We start from the raw sequence: 25,000 nt of genomic DNA, 5'->3' as shown, positions 1-25,000 counted from the left end.
AACACTTTCCTACACTAATATTCACAAGCATTCCCTTTCTTTCACCCACTACTTCTTTCCGTCTGATAACACTTCCGGTTAATAGACATTAAACTGAAGATATTACATGCATGCATAGATGCATGCATACATGCATGCATACATACATACATGAACTCATTTGTCATTATACAAAATGGTATGCAAAACACCGAAAAAAATCGTATCATCAGCGCTACCGTACACAATTTGCAACAGTCCGTTTCTTACGTCTGTTGCCAACCAGAGACTGGCATCGTGTGCCACAGCGACTGATGGGGAATGTCAGAGCTGGGTTGAGTGTTAGGTCCTTTAGTACCACCACTACCACACAACCGATGTGTGCAGCAGAAGAACAGCGGACCTGCAGAAAGGATCGCTGCTGTTAAAGCAGCACAGAGTCTCTCCACCGGTGTGACTTGTGAGACAGAGACTAACTTGTGTGACAGAGACTAAACAGCACAGAGTCTCTCCACCGGTGTGACTTGTGTGACAGAGACTAACTTGTGTGACAGAGACTAAACAGCACAGAGTCTCTCCACCGGTGTGACTTGTGTGACAAAGACTAAACAGCACGGAGTCTCTCCACCGGTGTGACTTGTGTGACAGAGACTAACTTGTGTGACAGAGACTAAACAGCACAGAGTCTCTCCGCCGGTGTGACTTGTATAACAGACTGTCATTCACGCATCGGCCTGTTCAGCCACAGACAGGCAGGGCTGTACCAGGAGGGCACACATGAACTAGGATCTAATATCCATGGTCAGTTCTGACCGACGGAAGCCTATGATATGACTACTACTACTTTCTTTCTTTCTTTCTTTTAAAATCTTCCTGGAGCGTGACTGGAAAAAGATCATTAGTTTATGTGACAGGTTATACTGTATTATAGTCCAAACATTACAGTGTTCATGTACTGTCTGAAACAAAATGTATAAGGTTCAGAATGACATGACGCATGGACAGAGGAAAGGGATCACCCCGAATGGGACACCCCTCCCTCAAAGAGAGAGAGAGATATATATATGGAGTCTCCCGTCGTCGGTCCGACGGATGAGTAACCAGGCAGACTTATCTGTCGGTGTGTGTCCTCATAAATTATGGGAGAAGAGGCCGATTCTGGATGCACAGCACTTCCCACAGGTATTGCAAGGGAAAACGTCTCCAGAAGCTGAGCCCTGCTTCCTTCGCTCACGCTTCTCCTTAATGGCCAGCGTTCTCTTGTTTTCAAACGTCTTTATGCCACTAGAGCACAGCATCCTCCAGCGAGAGCGGTCAAGGGCATCAGTTTCCCAGCAAGCGATGTCTATGTCACAGGCTTTGAGGTTTGTCTTCAAGGTGTCCTTGAAGCGCTTGCAGGGTCTTCCACGTTCACGGTGGCCTTCCTTCAGCTGGCCATACAAAAGCATCTTCGGGATCCTGCTGTCTGTCATGCAGACAACGTGTCCTGTCCAGCGTAGCTGGCACTGGATCAGCAGGCTTTCGATGCTGGGCAGGCCGCTCCTCTCTAGGACCTGGAGGTTGGAGACCCTGTCTTGCCACTTTATGCTGAGGATCTTTCGTAGGCATCTCTGGTGAAACTGCTCAAGTTGTTGAATGTGACGGCGATACGTCGTCCATGTTTCACAGCAGTACAACAAGGTGGTCAGCACAACAGCTCTGTAGGTTTTCATCTTGGTGCTGAGCCTGATGCCTTTGTTGTTCCACAGCCTGTTGTTGAGTCTGCCAAAGGCGGAGCTTGCCTTGGCAATGCGCAGCGTCACTTCTGCATCAAGGGCTCCGTTACTGCATAGGGTGCTGCCCAGGTAGCAAAACTTGTCGACTGACTTGATCTCTGTGTCATTGATCTTGATTGCAGGTGGGGGGGAGGCACTGGCGTTCTGTGAGCTAGCTGGTTGGTACATGGACTCGGTCTTGCTGAGGCTGATGGTGAGTCCAAAGCGCCTGCAGGAGGTTGAGAACCTGTCCATAATGAACTGCATGTCCTCATGGGTATGTGCAGCAAGCGCGCAGTTATCAGCGAAGAGGAAATCTCTCAACAGTGCCTCAAACACCCTGGACCTGGCGTGGAGTCGCCGCAAGTTGAAAAGTTTGCCATCTGTGCGAAACTGAATGTAGATGCCCCGGTCACAGTCTTGGAAGGCGTCAATCAGCATGGCAGAGAAGAGAATGGAGAACAGTGTGGGTGCCCTGCTTCACTCCATTTACCACAGGGAACGGATCCGACATGTCAGTATTTTCCTGTACTCTCGCCTGCATGCCATCGTGGAAAGACGCAATCAGCTGGATTAGGCTCTCTGGGCAGCCGAACTTTAGGAGGATCTTCCACAGACCACGGCGGTTCACCGTGCCGAAGGCCTTAGTCAGGTCTACAAAGACCATGTGGAGCTCCTTGTTCTGCTCACGGCACTTCTCTTGCATCTGGCATACGGCAAACACCATGTCACATGTTCCCCTGCCTGAGCGGAAGCCACACTGTGCTTCATGAATGACTGTGTTGGAGACATGGTCAGCCAGTCTGTTCAGTATGATGCGGGGAAAGATCTTGCCGGCGATGCAGAGGAGAGAGATTCCACGGTGGTTATCGCAGGATGTTTTGTCTCCCTTCCGTTTGTAAATGTGGACAATAGAAGCATCCCTGAAATCCTGTGGGACCTCCCCTCTCTCCCAGATAGACTGGAACAGGGCGGTCAGCTTGTCTGTCAGCACCTCGCCTCCATACTTGCAGATGTCAGCCTGGATTCCATCCGCTCCTGCTGCTTTTCCTGACGTTGTCAGCTTCAGGGCCTTCTGGGTCTCGACCTTTGTGGGAGGGGTAGCTAGCGAGTCACTGACTGGTAGCTGTGGGAGGGCTGCATTTGCCTCGTCTGATACGGACGAGTCCCTGTTGAGGAGAGTGTTGAAGTGCTCTGCCCAGCAGGCAAGGATGTCTTTCTTGTCTGTCAGGAGGGTGGTCTGGTCCAAGGCTTGGACAGGGGTTGATCCTGTGACTCTCGGCCCACACACACACACACACACACACACACACACACACACATATATATATATATATATATTATACATATATATATATATATGTATATATATATATATTATGATATGGAAATTGATTAATTGATTCTGCATACAAGAGGAGAATAATTACAAAGTGAACGCATCTGTTCTTTTCCTCTTACATTATCTTCAGTCTGACGTGACCTTTCCTTTTATACAGCCATCAGTCTGTTCTTTTCCTTTTGTGCACTTTTCAAACTGTTCTTTTTCTTCCTATGCACAACTTTCAATCTGTCCTTTTCCAATGTACAACGTTCAATTTGTCCTTTTCATTTTGTACAGCTTTCGGCCCGAAGAAAGGTTACTGTTTATATGAAATCTTAAAATCTCTTTGATAAAGTAAAAAGTATAATAAAACAAAACGGAAAAAAGGAAAGGAAGTAACAAAGAAAAAACTGAAAATATCAACAAGTGACAACAGCTGATCAAAGTCATTTCAGGGTTGTAGGTCACATTCGTTATGAGCTTCGTACATACGTAGATCTGAATTCAATAGTTTTTTTCTATCTTTCCGAGTTAGTTACACTTACAAACATTTTGGGCTTCATTTTCTTTTGCAAAGTTCCGCGATGTAAACTTTACCCAGCGCAGCTTTTAGTTCATTTACATTGTTTATCTTGTGCCATCTTTATGTATTCCGCCTGTAGTGATTTCATTATGGTATTTCATTTTCTTGGATATGCGTCCAAAGGTCACCGTTTTATAGGTTTCGAGCGTAGTTTTCTTTAAGAAAAAAGAAAAGAAAAGAAAAAAAAATCAAAAAAAAAAAAAAAAAAAAATCTTGTGCTCTTTCGTTAAACGTTAGGCGTACTCAGTTTTAAGGACAATATTGCTATTAGTATTACTATAGCCCTCTGCAGACTTCTCGCTGGACATGTTCTCTTGGACATTTCAATTTATTCCCGCTTGATGACACAAACGTCGTAAGGCTCTATTTCCAGAGTCAGGCCAAACTTTGGCTGCAACTCAAAGTCAGGTTGTTTGGGTGGCTTGAAGAATTTCACACACTGGATCATTGTGCCAGTGAAAATGAAGAGCTGGATTCGCGCCAAGGCTTCGCCCATACAACGACGACGTCCCAGAGAGAACGCGGGCACTTGCTCCACGATGCCTCGGTCCAGCTGTCCCTCGCTGTCCAGAAAGCGCTGGGGCCGGAAGACTTTGGGATCCCCCCACACCTTCTCGTCCATGAAGGCGGAGTGCACGTTGACCAAGACTACTGTGCCTTCAGGGATGTCATAGCCTTGGAGAGTGGTGTCACAGGTGGTGGAGTGAGGAAGTGTAAAAATGCCGACGAAGCGCAAAATCTCATACGCTGTTGCTTCCAAGAGAGGCAGCTGGGTGCGGTCAGCTAACGTGATGTCTCTGTCCTGACCCACCACGTCGTTGATCTGCTGGAAAACTTCCTCCTGCACTTCAGGCCAAGCTGCCATCAGCCCCACGAACCATTTCAGGTAGGAGGACACGGCGAAGGTGCCAGCACCACATATGGTGTCTAGGTTTTGAAGAATTAAAGTTTTGTCGATCCCTAGTGTCTTCTCTTCTTTAGACAAGGCGTTTCCAGCGTGGATGAGACCATCAGTGATGTCCCGTAGATTCCTTTCATTGAAGGATGACTCATGCTCTTTTATCTTGTTAATTCTTGCGCCTTCGACCATTTTACAAAGGTCCAGAAATTTGGAGATTTTGCTAGGCATAACATATCGAAGCCATGGCAAAACATCTATTGTGCTTCCTGCTTTAGCGAAATCTGTAAAGGTGTCAAGTTGTTTTATAGCTTCCATAAAATCCTTATCTTCTCGGATGTTTCTGTGTGGTCCATAGCAAAGCTGGTATACCATACTAAAAGCAGCAACAGACAACTGTTCCAGCGGGCAGAAGCTCTTTCCACCGTGAGACAGGAACTCTTCAACGAGAATTTTTGCATCTGACCGAATGATATCTTCAACGGGATTCTTGCGAGCATTGCTGAATGTGTTCAAGACGTTGCTAACGATTTTCATCTGCGTTTTGCTGGCCGCTCCGTATGCCGAAAATGCAAAATTCGTGCCGTCATGCAGCAAATGAGATGTAATGAAAGGAGGTCTTCCAGCAAAATCATCTCTCTTGGTTACCAGAGCTTCTTTGATGGCGTCACTACCGCAGACGACGACAGTGGGCCAGCTGCCCATACTGACGCTGAACACGTCACCGTACTTTTTCCGCATCTCCGTGAAGGTGAAGTGAGGCAGGGGCCCGAAGAAAGGGAGGTAACCGACAAGAGGTAGGCCCCAAGGTCCAGGCGGTAGGTTGTAACGTTTCTTCTTCATCGTTGTTATCATCTTCATTGCCACCAGCGTCACCACAAGCAGAGCCAGGATTGCCTACACAACAGAAAAAAGCACTGTATGATAGCATACAGATAGTTTTAGGAAATCATTGTTGTACTTTTTTTTTTTTTTTTTTTTTTTTTTTTTACTGAACTATACCTTGTGTCGTTTTAGTGACATAACTCCTCACATCGCCCAACCTGACACCCAGGCTCGTCTGCTGCAGTCTTAGTGAATGCAGTCCACGAGGAGCTATTACTGTCAGGGCGCCATTAGGCCACACACCAGAGGAAACCCTGCACTGCTGTTGAGTCACGTCAGTGGTGTTCAGTTTCCTCTACCAGTAGTAGTAGTAGTAAAAGTAGGAGGAGGAGCAACAGCAGCTACAGCAGCAGCAGCAGCAGTAGTAGTAGTAGTAGTAGTAGTAGTAGTAGTAGTAGTAGTAGTAGTAGTAATAGTAGTCGTAGAAGCAGCAGCAGCAGTAACAGTAGTAGTAGTGATGATAATATTATCACCATCAGAATTATTATTATCTTTTATATTATGGAATATTCAACTTTGGCAGAATCACGCAAATTACTAGATACACACAGATCATGTCACGAAAAAAAGGTGAGATATAAAGCGTAGTCTTAAACATCACGAACAGGGAGAACAGGGAATTTGATGGGCAAAACAACTCTCAAATAAACTACAGCTGATCTTGAACATGTGTATTCTACATAAGGACATCCAGACCGCTGATACCTACGCACGCGCGCGCGTGCACACACACACACACACACACACACACACACACACACACACACACACACACACACACACACACACACACACAAAAGAAAGAAAACAAATAGATAATATCCTATCATCATATTAAACTGCTTTCTACTAATGCTGGGTATCCGATTCAAGATGTACTATCTTAAACGATAATGTTTTACTTGACAAAAAAGCTTATCTATAAGAAAGTGGAACAGAAGTAATCTTTAATTATATGAACGTGAAATATGACTGTCATTTTCTACGTTTGCAAAGCAGACATGGAACTTTTCCGTTCATTATCCTATATTAAGGGCTTATAAGAGAAATGAAATACTCTGCACGGCTATTATCCTGCTTGGCAACATGCCAGCCATGATAGTCTATTTCATGAGTCAGTTTACTGACAAAAAAAAAAAAAAAAAAAAAAAGAGAAAAGAAATGAAATCAACAATCCCCAGAACAAATTAGAGAGAGGCCTTATACTATCAAACCTGTTCTGTATTCCTATCCAATCTCACATTAATGGCATGACATCAACCTTAAATTGAATTTATTGTAAAATCAATACCGTTTCGTTTATTTGTTTGTTTGTCTGTCCGTCCAAAATCGTAATGCTGATTTCAATAAGACCTGAACTTTTCATAACAGAAAATATCAGACCTTAATATCAACACAAAATGAACACTCACCTTCATGTCCCAAGGAGGCAAATCCAAAGAGATAGCCATGGCTGTCTTTTTCTTCGTCCTCTTCTCAAAGTAGATAAAATAAGATAAGATAAAACAAAATATTCTCAGAGCAGATTACAGTCGATGTCTTATTTTTATCCAGCCTAATCTGTAGTTTAGTTCACTCTGAGAATGAATACTTCATGCTTTTTCAATTATGTCAATAGAGTCCAAAACGAAGAAATTAACAACCCTTTGGTACCTGAATTCAACCCAGAAATAATATATTACGATATTAGTATACCACCACAATGCTGTTTGCTTCTCCTTGCAAAAAAAACCCAACCCAGTCAATATTTGAATTTGCGCAGAACGCACATGAACGGCAATTCTGAAACTGATGTTGTGTCTCTATGCTTATATATATGTTAACTGTGCTGGTTAATTATTAACCTCCCTCTCTCCATCCCCACAACACCCCCTTCCTACCTCCCGACCCAAATGCATAACAAGAAGAGTGTGGTGGTGGGTGATGGCGTGAGGGGGGAAGGGAAGGGAGAGGGTGGATTAACACCACCCGCTCTGTCGTGTGATTGGTAGTCATCTGCGCACCCACAGAGTCCAACCCACCCACCCCCAGGATGACTAGATGGTCCTCGTCGATCCCGACGGATGAACCACACACCACCACCACCCGCTCTGTCGTGTGATTGGTAGTGTACACGTGGCTGTCCCAAAGTTGCACATGTACAGGCTGACCGGTCGCTCGCTCACACACTGCGCTGGCTCACGCGAGAAGAGAAGAGGCTTATCTAACCACTGTCTGTCTGTCTGTCTGTCTGTCTCTCTCTCTCTCTGTTATGCACCGTGTGGAACGGACATGTTTTTGGCTGCTCCCATGGTTGATGATTTTAACAGTGTCAGAGGACGTTATTCTGTGTGACTTGTTGGTATTTCTATCACACGGGTGAAAAGCGTCGCTACTATCACACGGGTAAAAAGCACTATCACACGGGTGAAAAGCACTATCACACGGGTAAAAAGCACTATCACACGGGTGAAAAGGTGTCGCTATTACCCTGTGAGTGTTTTACACTAAATGGAATTGAAGTGTCATTTCCACCAACCATCACCTCAGTGAATATTACTATCACACGACGGAAAAGTCGTGGATTTATCGTGTGCCAACTGTCCCACGAGCGAATATCCCTATCTCCATCAACTATAAACTTATTCCTGGAACATTTCAACTCAGGTGAATGCAGTCTATTATCTCTGATTTCGTTTGGTCCCCTATGTTTGGCGCCTAACGTTACCCGACACAATAAGATTTCATACAGGAGATGTAGAAAAGTAGAGAATAGACTCGAACCAACAAATGAATAAGACACACCACCATCAAATAGATTGTGAGGAGAGGGAATAATTTCACAACATATAACAAGCTAACAAATTCTGAAGACTTTTTTTAATGAACCTTTTTTAATTTCATTTCAAACATCAAAAACAGAAAAACTGACACACGACCAGAAAACAACAACAACAACAACAACAAACAACATAATGGATAAACATCATCATTTCCTTACTCCGAGTATATCATTCAATGTCCATACAAATACATACAAACATAAAAATACACACACACACTGCTACAAGCACACAAATCCACAGACATGCACACAAACATATCGGCACCTGTATACACGCACCTTCATCCACTGATGTCTGCATGTAATGTACACTTTAAACGTCATAGAACACAGCACCCATACTTCATTTCATGTTCAAATAATCAATGCTGTCCTGTTGTTTTGTTTTAGTTATCCTTCTGTATTCCACTCATGCCCCTATAAATTCTATGCAGCGATATGTATGTATTAAACGAGTGATAAGTGTATATAATCAGTAATTTTCCTCCTTTCCTCAGTCGAGGAATATATATATATATGTGTGTGTGTGTGTGTGTCTGTGTGTGTGTGTTTGTGCGTGCGTGCGCACGCGCGTGTATGTAAGACAGACGGATACTAAGGAGAGACAGAGACAGAGACAGACAGACAGACAAACTGAGACAGAGAGACAGACAGACAGACTGAGACAGACAGACAGAGAGAGAGAGACAGAGACAGACAGACGGACAGAAAGGGACATAGAGACAGACAGAAAAAGTGGAGTTAAAAACAAAGATAACCCACTGAAAAAAATCTCAGAATTTAACTCTCTCCATACGAACGGCGAAAGAGACGACGTTAACAGTGTTTCACCCCAATTACCATCATCAAAATATTGCAAGCGGAAGGCTCTTATACTGAAGACGTGAATGCTGACAAAGAATACCACACCTACTGGACATCCGAGGGATCTGTGTAGAGGAGAAGAGAGGACTGGCCGTACTGAGTGAGTTAATTTGAATGATTCACAGCTTGGGTAGTGTATAAAGTGTACAGCTGAACAAGATGGGTTTCCATTTCGAACCGGTTTACTGAACCAGGATTTCAGACAGCGTGAAAGGGAGACAGTCGCAATGTATCTTCACGTAACACTGTGTACACACATTTGATTTCTTTCTTTCTTTCCTTCCTTCCTTCCCTTTTTCTTAAAGTGCTCTGCACGTGACTGTCTTCATTGGCCAAAATAAAGCTACAATAAGAAAACAAAAAAACCAACAAAAAACAACAACAACACATCCATTCATCTTTTTTTTTTTCTTTTTTTTTTATCTGTGTGCTTTTCTAATGATGGACAATTGCCGTAAAACTTTAATGTTAGACGCATAGCTACACATATCTGGGTTTATATTTGCACTTCTAGTGATGAACAATTGCCGTGAACTTTAATGCTGGACGCATGTCTACACATGTCTGGGTTTATATCTGCACTGTATGTAGTATAATCATAATCAGTATCAGTATCAGTAGCTCAAGGAGGCGTCACTACGTTCGGTCAAATCCATATACATATACGCTACACCACATCTGCCCAGCAGATGCCTGACCAGCAGCGTAACCCAACGCGTAGTCAGGCCTTGAGGAAAAAAAAAAAAGAAAAAAAAAAGAAATATAAAAGAAATAAGAAAAATAAAATAAATAAAAAGATTAAAAAAATAACAATAAAAAATAATGAATAAATAAAGTGTAAAAAAGTAAATAAATAAATAAAGTAAAAAAAAAAAAAAGTAAAATAAAAAATACGTAAATAAATAAAATAATATAAAAATGAATAAAAATAAAAATAAAATAAAATAAAATAAATAAGGTAAAAATAACAAAATTTTTTTAAAAAGGTATAATTTTTTTGTATTGTATGTCCCATTCACTCACACCTGCTCCAGGGAGTTGATCACTGTGTGTGTGAATGTTCACGTGTGCGACTGTGTGTGTGTGTGAGCGTGTGTGTGTGCGTGCGTGCGTGCGTGTGTGTGTGTGTGTATGTACGCGCGCGCGCGCGCGCGCGCGCGTGTGTGTGTGTGTGTGTGTGTGTTTTATATATCATTACCTGCAAGCATTGTTTGAGAGCGTGACTGGTCTCCAGCTGCTAAGCTCATCGCGAGCAAGTTCTTTTCCTTGATGCGAAAAAAACAGAAAAAAACAAAAGACTGATTAATAATACCTTGTCTTTGGTGCACGCGACATTTCTCCCTACCGGTGCGAACGATTGTCCACCATCCTCACCTCCACCGCCTCCTCCTCCTCCCCCTCCGCCCTGGCAGGCAACAGGACACACACCAGCTGCGCCGTGCAGCGAGACATGGCGTACAGCCGTCCGTATTGCTCGTCCGAGGCTTGCCACACCCCCTCCCCTTTGCCCTCCCCCTCCCCCTCATCCCCCTCCGCCCCGCGATCCCCTTGCAGCCACACTACCACTTTCCTCTCCAGGCCGCAGACGAAGCTGAGGTGGGCCCCCACGACCTCGTCCGCCTCCGCGCGAGCCACCCGCCCCGCGGCCGCGGAGTCCCCGTAGCGCAGGACCGCCACGGGGACCCCCGCCTGACGCAGACCCTGCACGATCCCGTTGGCTTCGTTGAGGGCGAAGTAGGAGAGCACGAAGACGTCGCTGAACTGTAATGGGGGAGGGGCCTTGGGTGTGCCGCGGGGTCTGCCGGCGACTGTCATCAAAGAGAGAAAAAAAAAAAGTGATGATGATGATGATGACGATAATGATGATGATGATGTCGACGATGATGACGATACTACTACTACTACTACTACTACTACTACTAACAATATGGAGGCTTGTATTGCACGATACCTCCATCTCAAATGCGGCTCACCATGCTTTACAATAAGATATACAAGTGACATAAAACTATGTACAAAAAACAAAATAAAACGAAATCGAATAAAATAAAAAGAAAAGAGAATAGAATAAAATAAATGAATGAATAGACAGTCTCATGTCACATTTGCAACTGATACTACTACTACTTCAACCACTACTACTACTACTTCTGCTACTACCATTACTACTGATGATTATGTACTTAAGATAATGAAAACGACTACTGCTCATAATGATATCCTCCTCTTCCTCCTCAAGGAAGCCCATCACGAAAAAGATGACGACGTCAATGACCCCGGAGAGGAGAAAGCAGCCCAAAAGGCTGATGGCACAAATTAATGCGGCCGCACTATGGGCAGGGAACAGCAGATGATAGGTCTCGTCTCTACTGAGGCCTTTGTCAGAAAGATGGGGACAGTAGTGATGACGATGATAGTGGTGGTGGTCGTAGTGGTGGTGGTGGTGATGGTGGTAAATATGATAGCGATGATATGGTGCCTGTGGTGACGAGGAGGAGGAGGGTGGTGGTGGTGGTGTTGGTGAAACTGATGATAGTGATAACCGTGATTGTGACGATGACTGTGTTGTTGCCGGTGGTGGTTGGTGGTGGTGGTACAAATAATGATGACGATGATGATGGTGTTATATACAGTGAGTGATACTGGTGATGTTGGTTATGATGATGATGAGGAGGAGGAGGAGGAGGAAGGAGGAGAAGGGCCGTGGTGGTGATGTTGGTAGTGGTGGTGGTAGTATTGTTGGTGGTGAAGAAGACGACGACGATGATTATGATGATGATCATGATGATCATGACGATAATTACAGTAATTATTATAATGAGGGTTTTGAATATTTGTCAAGTTTCGCTTCAGTCAAATAAGGTTGTATGTAAAACAACAACAACAACAACAACAAGAACAACACATAGGCCCCTCGTCATTTCTCTATGGAAAATCAGTCATAAGAAACAAAGAATAATGAAAAGAAACGCAAAATTGCAATTCTTTGAGAAATACAAATACAAAGTTATACAAAAAGAGACACCCGAAAGTGCTTTCCTGTTTCAGTATCTTAAATCCCTAGGCGTATTTTGACTGCAACCTCATTCGATTGATCAATACAGACGTTGAATTCACACACACACACACACACACACACACACACACACACACACGCACACTCGGTGGAATAGATGAAATACGATACAAAATGTAAACACAGTAAAGCAAAACTAACATAAGTTTCAACTGCGTATAAGTATATGAATAAAACGGTTTCCAGCATAGTCTGCAACTTTGTTATCTATCTTGTGGCTTTGTTTGTTGTTGTTGTTGTAGCTATTGAAAACATCAATATGTATCTGATAATGATAAGTGAATAGTAAATGCATATAACTATCGTTATTCAAGTATGAGAATGGTGTCACCGCTCTCTCGCTGTGTGTGTGTGTGTGTGTGTGTGTGTGTGTGTGTGTGTGTGTGTGTGTGTGTGTGTGTGTGTGTGTTTTCTTCTTCAGTTTAATGTCTATTCACTGTAAGTGTTTTTAGACGGAAAGGAGTAAAGTAGTGGATAAAGGAAAGGGAATGCATGTGAATATTAGTGTAAAAAAGTGTTCATGTTATGTATCAGAGGAAAAGTATATTATAAGAAAAAGTCTAAAGAGACTGTGGTGTGTATTGAATGAGGTGTCATGGGAAGGAGAATATGTATATGCATATCAACAAGTATTAACCTACAACAATGTAAATATAAATAACAGCATTAATTATAATACATCAAAGGAGGATACCAACGTGACTGGAGTTTAAAATTTCTGAAAACATTCTAAGCAATGAATAATCATTCAAAATCTTTTCAGTGGCTAATGAAATATTGGAAGAAAAGTCATCAACTACATCTATTGGAATTAACTGTCTTATTCTCGGACAATGAATGAGTAGATGGCTTACAGTTATTTGCTTACCGCATATGCATTTCATATTTTTAGAAAATTTTGTACGAAAGGCATTTAAACGAAGTCTATACATTAGACTTGTAATTTGTCTTGAATGTGCTGCTGGTGTCGAATTTAGAAAATGTTTGGGATTAGCTGCATTCCTTGTGTTTACACAACACTGGTAATATTGATTATTTGAATCTATAAGTAATTTCTTAAATCGATTTCTAGATACATTTTCTATACAACTAATGCATTCATGTAGATCTAAATGGATGTCAAGTTGTATTGCGCCTTCTAAATTACGTGCTGCTCTTCTAGCTGCTTGGTCTATCCACTCACTTTGAAGATATTCCACAGTGCGAAGGTACCCAACAGAAAGTTATTTTAATGCCCTGTTTTGTCAGTTGGTGAATAATATGTTTTATTTCCATTGTCATCTCAATTCGCTTCTTTGAATTTGGAGATTTTATAGCTTGTAATACTGACTTTGAGTCTACACATAATAAAATTTCACTTACAGTTTTCGGAATGTCTGAAATATAATTTAAGGCCATAAGTATGGCTATAAGTTCAGCTTTGAAAATGGAATATTGTCAACCAATATAGTATAATTTTTCTATTCTAAATGAAGGAATTACAAACGCCGCTCCTGAATTACCATCTTCTAGAACAGATCCGTCTGTGTATATTTTTAGATAATTTGAATATTGATATTCTATATGGGAGAGCACTTCAGGTTTTAACAAAAATGGTGACTGGTTCTTGGATAAATCTATATAATCCATGTCAAAGGTAGCTTTACACTGCTCCCATTCAGGGACTGGTGAAAAAGTAGGTACTTTTGCAATTTGCTTGTCTTTTGATTCCGTAGCACTGATGATATCTGATGCAAATGTATTAATGGATGTCATAGACTGTATCGTCTTAGCTCTTTTAGCAAAATCTTTTTGTGAACTCAAATTAGCTTCTTCTTTTGAAAATGTTTCATATGCGAAAGATTTGATAACGAATTTCGCGGCTGAAGCTTTCCTTTGTTCATCAAGAGATAAAACACCTGCTTCTTTGTAAGTCCCTAAATTTGATGTAAGAATGGGCCCACCCAGAGCGAGTTTGTAAGCCTTACAATCAATGCTTTGCAGCTTCTTTAGCAAATGCAGTGGAGCACTGAAAAATACCTCTTGGGCGTATGTCAAGCGTGAACGTACGAGGGAGGTAGCGAGAGATATCTACGCTTTGGTATATTGCCCCCAGTGTGTGTGTGTGTGTGTGTGTGTGTGTGTGTGTGTGTGTGTGTGTCTTTGTGTTGTGTTGTGTGTGTTTGTGTTGTGAGTGTGTGTGTGTGTGTGTGTGTGTGTGTGTGTGTGTGCGGGCGCGCGCGTGCGTATACATGTAGGTGTGTCCGCAAGTGTATTTTCACACAATGACATGCCAAACAGGAAAACCAAGAACTTATTTATGTTTCGCTTCTGAAATTGTTAGAGCCTAACTTTGAGGAATCGAAATTCTCACACTGTGTGGTTTTCTACTGACTGTTGTCAACATCAACGAACAATATGGTACTGTATTTTGTCGCGGTTGTCGGGGATTTTTTTTTCTTTTCTTCATTGTTTGTAGTTGTTTTTGTTTTTGGATTGTTCATGTGGTTCCGCTGCGAAAGTGTTTGAGTTCTCTTTTCAACACAGCTACACAGGAAAACAAACAAACAGAACTTCAGGAAGAAAATATACAACAACAAAACAAAACAAAAACCAAAAAAAATGCTGGTGGCGTTCTCAGTGTAGCGACGCGCTCTCCCTGGGCAAAACAGCCCAGCCCAAAGTTCACACATAAGATCTGTTGTGACAAAAAAAGAGATAAAAACAAGGAAATATACAATTCTGTCAGATGAGATGGCAACATGCTACTGGCTTAGGTACACATGAAAGCAAACGAGCAAAACTTCAGGAAGTAAAATATACAACAACAACACAAAAAAGCTGGTGGCGTTCTCAGTGTAGCGACGCGCTCTCCCTGGGCAAAACAGCCCAGCACCAAAGTTAACACATAAAATCTGTTGTGACAAAAAAAGAGATAAAAACAAGGAAATATACAATTCTGTCAGATGAGATGGCAACATGCTGCTGGCTTAGCTACACAGGAAAACTGGAAATGAATAAAAATGGTTAACAGCTGGTGGTGCCAATGCCCATTCCTCATTTTCGGACACACTGTAATTGTAAAATGGCGGCCAAGAATCGCTTTGTTGAAAATGTAGTGGAATTGTCTTTACATCGTTTGAATGTTGGAAGTGTTAAAGAACCCCTTATATATCACGATATAAAGCATCAGCCATAAACCCTTCTCTCATTTTCCCCTGTAACAGATTGTGAGTGGAATACCATCAAAGGCACGCTGACCAGTGATCATTTACCGACTGTCGTTAGAATAAAAGATGGAACGGTGTCATTTGACTATGTAAATGATAGGATTCCAAACTATAGTTATAAAAAAGCTACATGAACCGATTCGAAAACAGTCTTTCTATCGTTCTCATTTTCGTTCGCGTAGAAATTGTTGAAAACTCACACGCTAAATTCATGGAAGCAATTATGTCAGCCGCCGATGTGTCTATTCTAAACAAACATTCGGGCAATGTTTGGTGGAAAGCACAAAGCAAAGAAGCCAAAACGCTATAAAACACCAACAACAACACAACAACTAGCATTTACAGTTTATTACAAAGACCGAGATGAGTTACCCACTCCTTAGTGTTTATCAATAACTCACTCCGGAAGAAAAGTTTTGTCCCTTGATTTCCCCTGCAGACGATCCATTTGTTAGGGTGAGGAAAAAAAAATCACACACACACACACACACACACACACACACACAAAGTAACTGAATGAAACTCCCTGTACTTTCCCCACTGACCCCTCTCCTCACGTCGTGTGTACGCCCACCACCCTCCCTCTCTTCGCAGCCCTCAGAAGCTGAGTCACTGTCAGTGCCCTCTTGTTGGTAGCTTTCTTCACTGCAGATACTTTATTCAACGTCTTCATCATCCTTGTCGATGCCGAAACCTTCAGTTTGAAGCATTTCAATCACTTCAGCAGTAAAAAGCCGCTGCCGTAATCTAGTTTGCTCCAAAATTTCCACTTGTATCGCCTGCAACGCCATTTTCGATACGTATGTACATTGGCTTGTCATGTGGGGTACCAAGGTCAATAGCTTGCCAGCGAGTGTATAGTTACAGAACCTCATGAAGAAACTTTCCATTCGACCCTTGACACGTTCGCGATGCCCAGTGTAGCTGCATTTTTTTTTATGCTACCCATGAGGAAAACGTGGAAAAAGTTTTAATTGTCGAAACCGCTATAGCGTTCCATCGTCCGCAGTGATAATCCTTTGCACTCCTAGCATCATCATTCTTTAATTTCGAGTCACATACCCAACGAGGCAACCACGAGTTCAGTTGTTCTGTATTGTCTGTATATTATGTGCAGCATATCCAGGATTAAATGGCTACTATGCCAATCTTGAATAATAATTTTAAAAAGATATTGAATTTGTGTTTGCACATTGCTGCTGTGTGTGCACACGTGAAATAATTGGTACAAGGACAAGCCCGGAACTTCCTTTCTGACTCACTTGTGTAAACAAAGTGAGTCTATGTTTTAACCCGGTGTTCGGTTGTGTGTGTGTGTGTGTGTGTGTGTGTGTGTGTGTGTGTGTGTCCGTGGTAAACTTTAACATTGACATTTTCTCTGCAAATACTTTGTCAGTTGACACCAAATTAGGCATAAAAATAGGAAAAATTCAGTTCTTTCCAGTCATCTTGGTTAAAACAATATTGCACCTCTGGGATGGTCACACAAAAAATAAAAAGAAGCCACATTATACGCAAACTGCATTTAATGTTGTATTTATATATTTTTTTAATTCTCTAAACTTGTACTTTGATCTGATATTCTGACACAACAACAAGAGCAGTCATTATTATCATTTTCTGTTCAAACAGGAAATTCTTTTGCTCAGCATGGAAGTTATATTTATTTTGCAAACGTTTTGGTGCAGACAGTAAAAAAGGGAAATTAATCTGTAATTAATGCTAGGGGACTTATTTTGCTTTAAACTGTTCTTTCTCATCTTAAACATTACATTTTGAAATTATAGTCAGTACATAAAAAGCTTGTGTGTTTTACTCTCAGTGTACAGGGCTTTCACTATGTTCATTCGCCCAAGTAGCCTTTTTCGGAAAATACTAAAATCAATACGAAGAGTGGACTTTATAGATCTATTGGCTATGCCCTGAAGGTCATGGGGAAAAATCAATTGCGTACACATATTTATACACATTCAAAGCGCGTGCCCATATTGCGAATACCGCAATCGATTTATTGCCCTTTAAAAAAGTATGTTTAAATATTAAATTTTAGTCCGTTAAGGAGCTACGATAGTGTAATGGGTAAGACAATTTCTTCTCACCCGAACACGCGGGGTTCGAATCTGGTTAGGAATTTTTTTTCTTTTTTTTTTCTTATTTTTTTTATAACCTGAAGCATTATAATAACAAATACAGAACACATTTTAACGATCAGATTTTTTTTTTAAAGTGTATCACAAGTGAGTCTTGAAGGGGGTGGGGGTGGGGTGGGGGCGATGCTGTACAAATCAGAAAACCCACAAACCCACCTTGCACACCCACGTGCAGTTCCCTCCTCAACAAAGCCGCCACGTCCCGCCCGCACTGCGCGCAATGGCGAATCTCCGCGTGACCCTCATGGCCCTTACCACTGTGCCACAAGTACAGCGTGGGGCAGCCGTCGGAGGGCAGCGGGCTGGCAGGGGCCGTATAGCCGTAGACGCTGCCTCCACCACCACGGCGAAAAGAGCAGGAGAGCTCCACCTCGCGCACCACGGAAGGAGGGCTGCGAAGGGGGTGGGTGAGGGGGATCTCCACCAGGAGGGAGGGCAGGCGGTCATGGTGCATGCAGACCACCCACAGGCGGAGTAGGGGGAGTAGATCATGGAGTGGTGGTGGTGGTGGTGGTAGGGAGTTGTCGTCGTTCCCCGCCGCCGCCGAAGAAGAAGAAGAAGAAGAAGAGTGCAGAAGGAGGGAGGTGGTGGAGGTGAGGAGGGTGTGGCAGAAGGTCTGAAGGTGGCTGGATGATGAGAAGGAAAGAAAGATTGTTGAATGTGGTGGATGTTTTTGTTGTTGTTGTTGTTGCTGTTGTTGTTGTTGTTGTTGTTGTTGTTGTTGCTGTTCATGCTAAAGAAGAAGAAGAGTGCAGAAGGAGGAAGGAGGAGGTGGATGTGAGGAGGATGTTGCAGAAGGTCTGAAGGTGGCTGGATGATGAGAAGGAAAGAAAGATTGTTGAATGTGGTTGAGGTTGTTTTGTTGTTGTTGTTGCTATTGCTGCTGTTGTTGTTGTTGTTGTTTTGTTGTTGTTGTGCATGCCAAAGAAGAAGAAGGCAAAGGAAGGATGAGGAGGAGGTGAGAAGGGTGTGGCAGAAGGTCTGAAGGTGGCTGGATGATGAGAAGGAAAGTAGGATTGTTGAATGTGGTTGAGGTTGTTTTGTTGTTGTTGTTGCTGTTGCTGCTGTTGTTGTTGTTGTTTTGTTGTTGTTGTGCATGCCGAAGAAGAAGGCAGAAGGAGGAGGTGGAGGTGAGGAGGGTGTGGCAGAAGGTCTGAAGTTGGCTGGATGATGAGAAGGAAAGAAAGATTGTTGAATGTGGTGGATGTTTTTGTTGTTGTTGCTGTTGTTGTAGTTGTTTTGTTGTTGTTGTTGTGCATACCGAAGAAGAGGAAGGCAGGAGGTGGAGGTGAGGAAGGTGTGGCAGAAGGTCTGAAGGTGGCTGGATGATGAGAAGGAAAGAAAGATTGTTGAATGTGGTGGATGTTTTTGTTGTTGTTGTTGATGATGATGATGATGCTAAAGAAGAAGAAGAGTGCAGATGGAGGAAGGAGGAGGAGGAGGAGGAGGAGGTGAGGTGGGTGTGGCAGAAGGTCTTGGGGTGGCTGCATTGGTGGGATGAGAAAGAAAGAAGGAAGTGGTGAATGTGGTGGATGTTTTTTTTTTTTTTTTTTTTTTTTTCATATTTGTTTTTGTTGTTGTTGTTGTTGTTCAAGGTTCAAGTTTCTGTGTCATGTCTCTGTGTTACTGCCTCCAGGCTCTCTGTTACTTTTGCTGTCACTGTCTCTGTTTCTCTGTAACTCTGACTGCCTGTCTCTCTGTTTGTTCTGATTCTCAGTCTCTGTCTCTTTGTCTCTGTCTGTCTGTCTGTCTCTTTCACTCTGACTCAGTCTCACTCTGTCTGTCTGTCTCTTTGTCTCTGTCTATTTTGTCTGTCTGCCTGTATATCTTTTACTCTGACTCACTCTCTGTCTGTCTGTCTGTCTGTCTGCCTGTCTGTCTGCCTCTTTTACTCTGACTCACTCTCTGTCTGTCTGTCTGTCTGCCTGTCTGTCTGCCTCTTTTACTCTGACTCACTCTCTGTCTGTCTGTCTGTCTGCCTGTCTGTCTGCCTCTTTTACTCTGACTCACTCTCTGTCTGTCTGTCTGTCTGCCTGTCTGTCTGCCTCTTTTACTCTGACTCACTCTCTGTCTGTCTGTCTGTCTGCCTGTCTGTCTGCCTCTTTACTCTGACTCACTCTCTGTCTTGTCTGTCTGTCTTGCCTGTCTGTCTGCACTCTTTCTACTCTGACTCACTCTCTGTCTGTCTGTCAGTCTCTGTCTGCCTGTCTGTATGGGCTCTTTTACTCTGACTCACTCTCTGTCTGACTGATGTCTGTCTGCTGTTGTCTGCACTTTTACTCTGACTCACCCTCTGTCTGTCTGTCTGTCTGCCTGTCCTGTCTGCCTCTTTTACTCTGACTCACTCTCTGTCTGTCCTGTCTGTCTGCCTGTCTGTCTGCCTCTTTTACTCTGACTCACTCTCTGTCTGTCTGTCTCTCAATCTGACCTTCTCTCTCGGCTCTCCCTTCATTGTGTCTGTGTGCCCGTGGGCGTACATACATGTATTTCTGTTTGCAAATGAAGTGTGTGTGTGTGTGTGTGTGTACATGTGTGTGTGTACATGAATGTCCGTATGCGTGAGTGCGTGTGCATGTGTGCATGCGTGCGTGTATGTGAGTGCACGTGCATGTGTGTGTGTGTGTGTGTGCGTGCGTGTGTGTACGTACGTGTGTGTACGTACGTGTGTGTGTGTGTGTGTGTGTGTGTGTGTATGTGCATGTGTATGTGTATGTGTGTATGTGTTTGTGCGTGTGTGTTTACGTGTGTGTACGTGCGTATGTGTATGTGTTTTGGTGTAACTGACGCACGCGCCGCCACTTAATTACTACCACTTCCGACCATGCTACTCGTAGGCCACTTGTAGGCCGGCACACACCTCCATTATCATCAAGCAAATCCTATCTACGCTGAAACACTGCACAGCGTTATAAGAATAATAATAGTAATCACAGTGTACATTTATATAGCGCCCTTTTTCTCAAAGAGCTCAGGGCGCTTTACATGAAAGAAAAATATTAACAAATTACATAAATCATTCATGACCACACACACACACACACACACACACACACACACAGACTCTCCCTTTCTCACTCTTCACACAACCAAAGTGAGCTGACATGGGTGGTGTTGGAGAACAAGGAAGCTGAGAGTGCTCACAGATAGGTTTTAAAAAGATGAGTTTTTAGTGATGAGCGAAAAGTTGAAATATAATAGAATAAGATTCACGGATATGATGAGGAAAGTTGTTCCAGATTTGAGGAGCAGCAAAGAAGAAAGAACGTTCACCAAGGGTTCTTGTATTGACATGAGGAAGTTTCAAAAGGTAGTCAGTTATTTTGCTCTTTGTTACTTCACCAACGGCATACTACTGGCGGACACAGCATGGTCCAATGGTGCCACTAGCTCGACTCGGAAGCGAGTGTTGTCCACGGGTTCTAGTCTTCGAGTCAAGTAACTATAATTATATACAGCCCGGGATTTGTATTTTGTACTTGTATTACTGTTTTTATCACAACAGGGGAGAGCAGCTCGAATTTCACACAAAGAAATATGTTGTGACAAAAAGAGTAACACATAACAAAAACAAAGAAACAAAACAAAACAAAACAAAAGGAAAAAAACAAAAAAAACCCGCACACACACACACACACACACACACACACACACACACCGCTAAACACTCACCTCCCTTCACAAGCCTCATCCAGCACCACACACAAGGGCTGACCGGCGGCGAGACGCTCCCGAGAGGCCTGCAGCAAGGCCCACACCCCTCGCTCCACCTCTTGCCCTCCTTTGAGCAGGTCCAACTCCAGCAGGTGGACCCGGCCCTTGACGGCGCCCGCCCCCAGCGTCCGCTCCAGCTGGTGAGCGATGTGCAGAGACATGGCCAGGCTCTGGTGCCACGTGCTGACGATGTGCACGTGCCAGCCTTCCCGGAGCCAGTCCAGGGCCTTGAGCAGGAGCATCAGGGACTTGCCCGTGCCGGGGGGTCCCGTCAGCGCCACCAGGGGCTCATGGCTGTTCTGCAGAGCCTGCTGGAAGGGCGTCAGCATGATCTGCGTGAAGCGCCGACCCGTCTCCGACACGCCTTCCCCCTCCGTGCGGACCACATCCATGTGCAGGCGAGGCCTCAAGGCGCAGAAGACTCTGACGGATGTGGCAGGGCCGCTGAACCTGTCATGATAATAATAATAATACACCCATCCCGAAATTTCACACAGAGAAATTTGTTGTGATAAAAAGAAATGCAAATACAAAAAAACAGTTGATGTGTATTAACCCTTTCACCGCCAGTCAATTTAGAGTACATAATTCCCTTGTGGTATAAACGCAGAAAAGACAGTGGCTAAGAACAGCTGGGGATTCCCCCTGCGATGTATAGAAAATATGGCCTATCCTACCACCGAACATTAAGAGCAGTAGGTTCATGGATAACAGACCAATGATGTGGTCACCCTTCAGTGACATGGGTCCTGTACCACGCCTGTGCATAAAAATTAATGCGAGCTTGGCGGTTAAAGGGTTAATTTGTCTGTATGTGTGTGTAGCCTTGTGACTGTGTGTATAAGTTTCAGTTTCAGTAGCTCAAGGAGGCGTCACTGCGTTCGGACAAATCCATATACGCTACACCACATCTGCCAAGCAGATGCCTGACCAGCAGCGTAACCCAACGCGCTTAGGCTTAGTCAGGCCTTGAGGAAAAAAAATGCGATGTATGAATGTATGTATGTATGAACCCTGTACGGTTAATTGTTATTTATTTATTTTCTTTTTTCAACAGCTTGTTCAAGTCTTTGCCTATTGTTCTCTCCCCCCCCCCCCCCCTCCCCGATTATTCGAAATTTCTTGCTTTTCTGTTTGTTTTCATTTACCATTCTTTCGCTTTTTCTTTCTTGCTCTGTCTGCCTGCCTGTATCAGATGTCTGTCGGCTTGTCGCTTGCTGTCTCTCTCTCTCTCTCTCTCTCTGGGTATGATAGGAATGAAGCATGTGAATGATTCGCCCACCTGGCCAAGAGTTCCAGGTATGTGGAGTCTGTCATGGCTTGGTCTACCCCATCACTCGTCATACGAACACGCCACCACTGACGTAGTTGATCAATGACGTCGATGTTGACGTCGTAAGGAGTGCTGGCGTCAGAGACACGATCTGCTGTCAGGCACAAGTCGACTGGATCTCTGTTGCCATCAATGCCGAGACACTGGCAGAGGTCCTGCAAATGAATCAATGAGTGAGGGAGTGCGTGAGAGAGTAAGTGAATGAATAGATGAATAAACAACAACCAAAAAACAGCCACAGCAACTGAAGCAGCAGCAGCAACAGCAGCAGCAAGAACATCAACATCATGATCAAAAAGAAAAGAAAGAAAGAAAAAAAAAAAGGATGAAGAAGAAAACAATGACAAGAACAAATAGAACAACAATTAAAACAAGAAGAAGGAGAAAAACAAGAAACAAGAAGCAGAACAAGAAGCAGAAGGAGGAAGAGGAGGAGGAGGAAACGAACAAGAACAACAAAAAAACAACAGCAGCAACAACAACAACGATACGAAAGGAAAAGCTCAACAACAACAACAGCAACAACAACAAAATCGAGAACAATCAAGATCTCACTCGCGACACTCCAGGACTCTTCCAGAGAATCTCCCTCAGCTGAGCGGACGTGACGTTGGGAAGCACGAGGCAGGTCCGAACCCGAGGGGCCCGGGGACTCAGATCAGACACCAGGTGCTGCAGAACGTCCTCAGATTTCCGCAGCTGCTTCATCCCGCTCACCACCCTCCCCACAACGATGTTCGCCTTCTGCTGATCCGTCAGCTCTGGCGACGAGGAGAACTGAGCGCCCACGGACTTGATCTCACAGACAAGAATCCCGTAGTGCCTGTGGATGATGAGGAGATCGAAATCCCCACGGTGTTTCCCAGCATCCACCAGATCCACAGGTCTGGGCAAGGTTTTGGCGGCAGCCTGGAAACAGGGCTCGCTGAGGTAGTCCTCGTAACGGAGCTGAGAAAGGACGAACATCACGTCCCCCTGGCACCGGGACAGCTTGCGGATGCAGTGCAGAATCCTCTGCTGGGTTTGATCCTCGATAACGTCAGAGGCCAGGAGGGCGGGTGGTTGGGATTTCCGCCGGGGACCCGTGGGGCCGACGGTCGGGGGCTGGGGGATCTGCACGGTCTGCCCGCACACCTGGGCCGTGTCGGAGAGCGTCTTGCACAGGAGGACGGGCGGGATGAAGTAGGTCCGCCCCAGCCAGCTGGGGTACCAGTCCTGGATCCTCTCCCGCCAGAACGCGATGTCGGGGTGTTCGGAGGAGGAGGGGGAGGGTGGTGTTGAGGAGGGGGGTTGGGCTTGGGCTGGGGATGGCGTTGGGCATGGTGGTGGTGTGTCTTGATGGCGCCCGGATTTATCTCCTCTTCCTCCTCCTCCTCTTCCTTCCTGGAAGGGGCACGACATTAATCTATTATTTATTTATTGGTTTATTGATAGTTTGGATGAATGAATGGTATGGATACTTAGCGCCTATCCTCGGTCGGAGACCAAGCTCTAAGCGTTTTACAAACTCGGGGTCATTTGCACAACAGGCTGCCAGATCTTGATCGTGTGTATTTGATCTTCGGCGTGCATATACACGCGAAGGGGGTTCAGTCACTAGCAGGTCTGCATAATTGTATGACCTGGGAGATGGGAAAAATCTCCACCCTTTACCCACCAGGCGCCCTTGCCGAGATTCGATCCCGGGACCCTCACATTGAAAGTCTAACGTTTTAAGCTCTCAGCAGTTGCGCCCGTTTATTTATCTATATATTGATTTATTTTTTACATTTCGTTATATTCCTGTAGGCCTATTCCCACACCCCCATCGTCCACAGACCCACATTCTCATTTTCCCCAAAGCTTTATGTTACGACAGCTATATGTTCCAACATGCCCATGTTACCATCTACTTGTACACACACAAATGTCCATTTTCGCACATGTCCATATTCCCGCATCTCTGTGCTCCCACAACTCTGATTTTTCCCAATCCTTTATACGACACCACCACATTCCAAGAGGTCTATCTTCCCATTGCTCTCACATCTTCATATTCCAATTGTACGCCAATACAGCTAAGCATTTCCACATATCCACAAATGTGTATATATATATATACCCACATGCCCATATTCCCAAACGTACATGCTCCCACATCTCCAAATTTCCACAGACACACACACACACACACACACACATGTTCCCTTAAAGACAGACACGACCATTTTCCCATCCATTTTCAGATGATAATTTATCATATTTTTTTTCTGAAAAGTCAGCATCCTGTCGAAGTTTATTCCCAAGTAGCACAGATAGATTATTATCAGGTTCCTCAATTTGAATCCCGTTGATAGAAACAGCTAGGAGTACACAAGTGTGACAAAGCTGTAATGACATGTATGTACCGACTGATAAACCTTGATGACAG

General features: G+C 43.9%; 2 protein-coding genes across 2 annotated transcripts in view; both read right to left on the bottom strand.

Moving 5' to 3' along the window:
- Nucleotides 1-3,216: 3,216 nt before the first annotated feature.
- Nucleotides 3,217-5,682, bottom strand: LOC143287771 (cytochrome P450 1A1-like). The gene has a single exon (XM_076596058.1). The coding sequence runs from the start codon at nt 5,397-5,399 to the stop codon at nt 3,969-3,971; it is 1,431 nt and encodes a 476-aa protein (XP_076452173.1). The 5' UTR covers nt 5,400-5,682; the 3' UTR covers nt 3,217-3,968.
- Nucleotides 5,683-8,265: 2,583 nt separating this feature from the next.
- LOC143287758 (uncharacterized) overlaps nt 8,266-25,000 on the bottom strand; it is an 18,728-nt gene continuing 1,993 nt past the window's right edge. The window contains exons 2-6 of the mRNA XM_076596026.1: nt 23,146-23,973; nt 22,540-22,745; nt 21,216-21,707; nt 17,703-18,172; nt 8,266-10,919 (exon numbers count right to left, since the gene is read on the bottom strand). Of these exons, the coding sequence (XP_076452141.1) occupies nt 10,453-10,919; nt 17,703-18,172; nt 21,216-21,707; nt 22,540-22,745; nt 23,146-23,973 (2,463 nt within the window). The 3' untranslated portion in view covers nt 8,266-10,452. The remainder of the gene's footprint in view (nt 10,920-17,702; nt 18,173-21,215; nt 21,708-22,539; nt 22,746-23,145; nt 23,974-25,000) is intronic.

The sequence above is a fragment of the Babylonia areolata genome, chromosome 1 (assembly GCF_041734735.1).
Source record: "Babylonia areolata isolate BAREFJ2019XMU chromosome 1, ASM4173473v1, whole genome shotgun sequence".
NCBI classification, from domain to species: Eukaryota; Metazoa; Mollusca; class Gastropoda; order Neogastropoda; family Buccinidae; genus Babylonia; species Babylonia areolata.
Note: the sequence above shows the minus strand (reverse complement) of the source record. Positions and strands in the feature narration are given on the sequence as shown.

What these genes read in the sequence shown, in the direction of transcription:
- LOC143287771 (XM_076596058.1), bottom strand. Translation starts at nt 5,399, where the DNA reads ATGAAGATGATAACAACGATGAAGAAGAAACGTTACAACCTACCGCCT.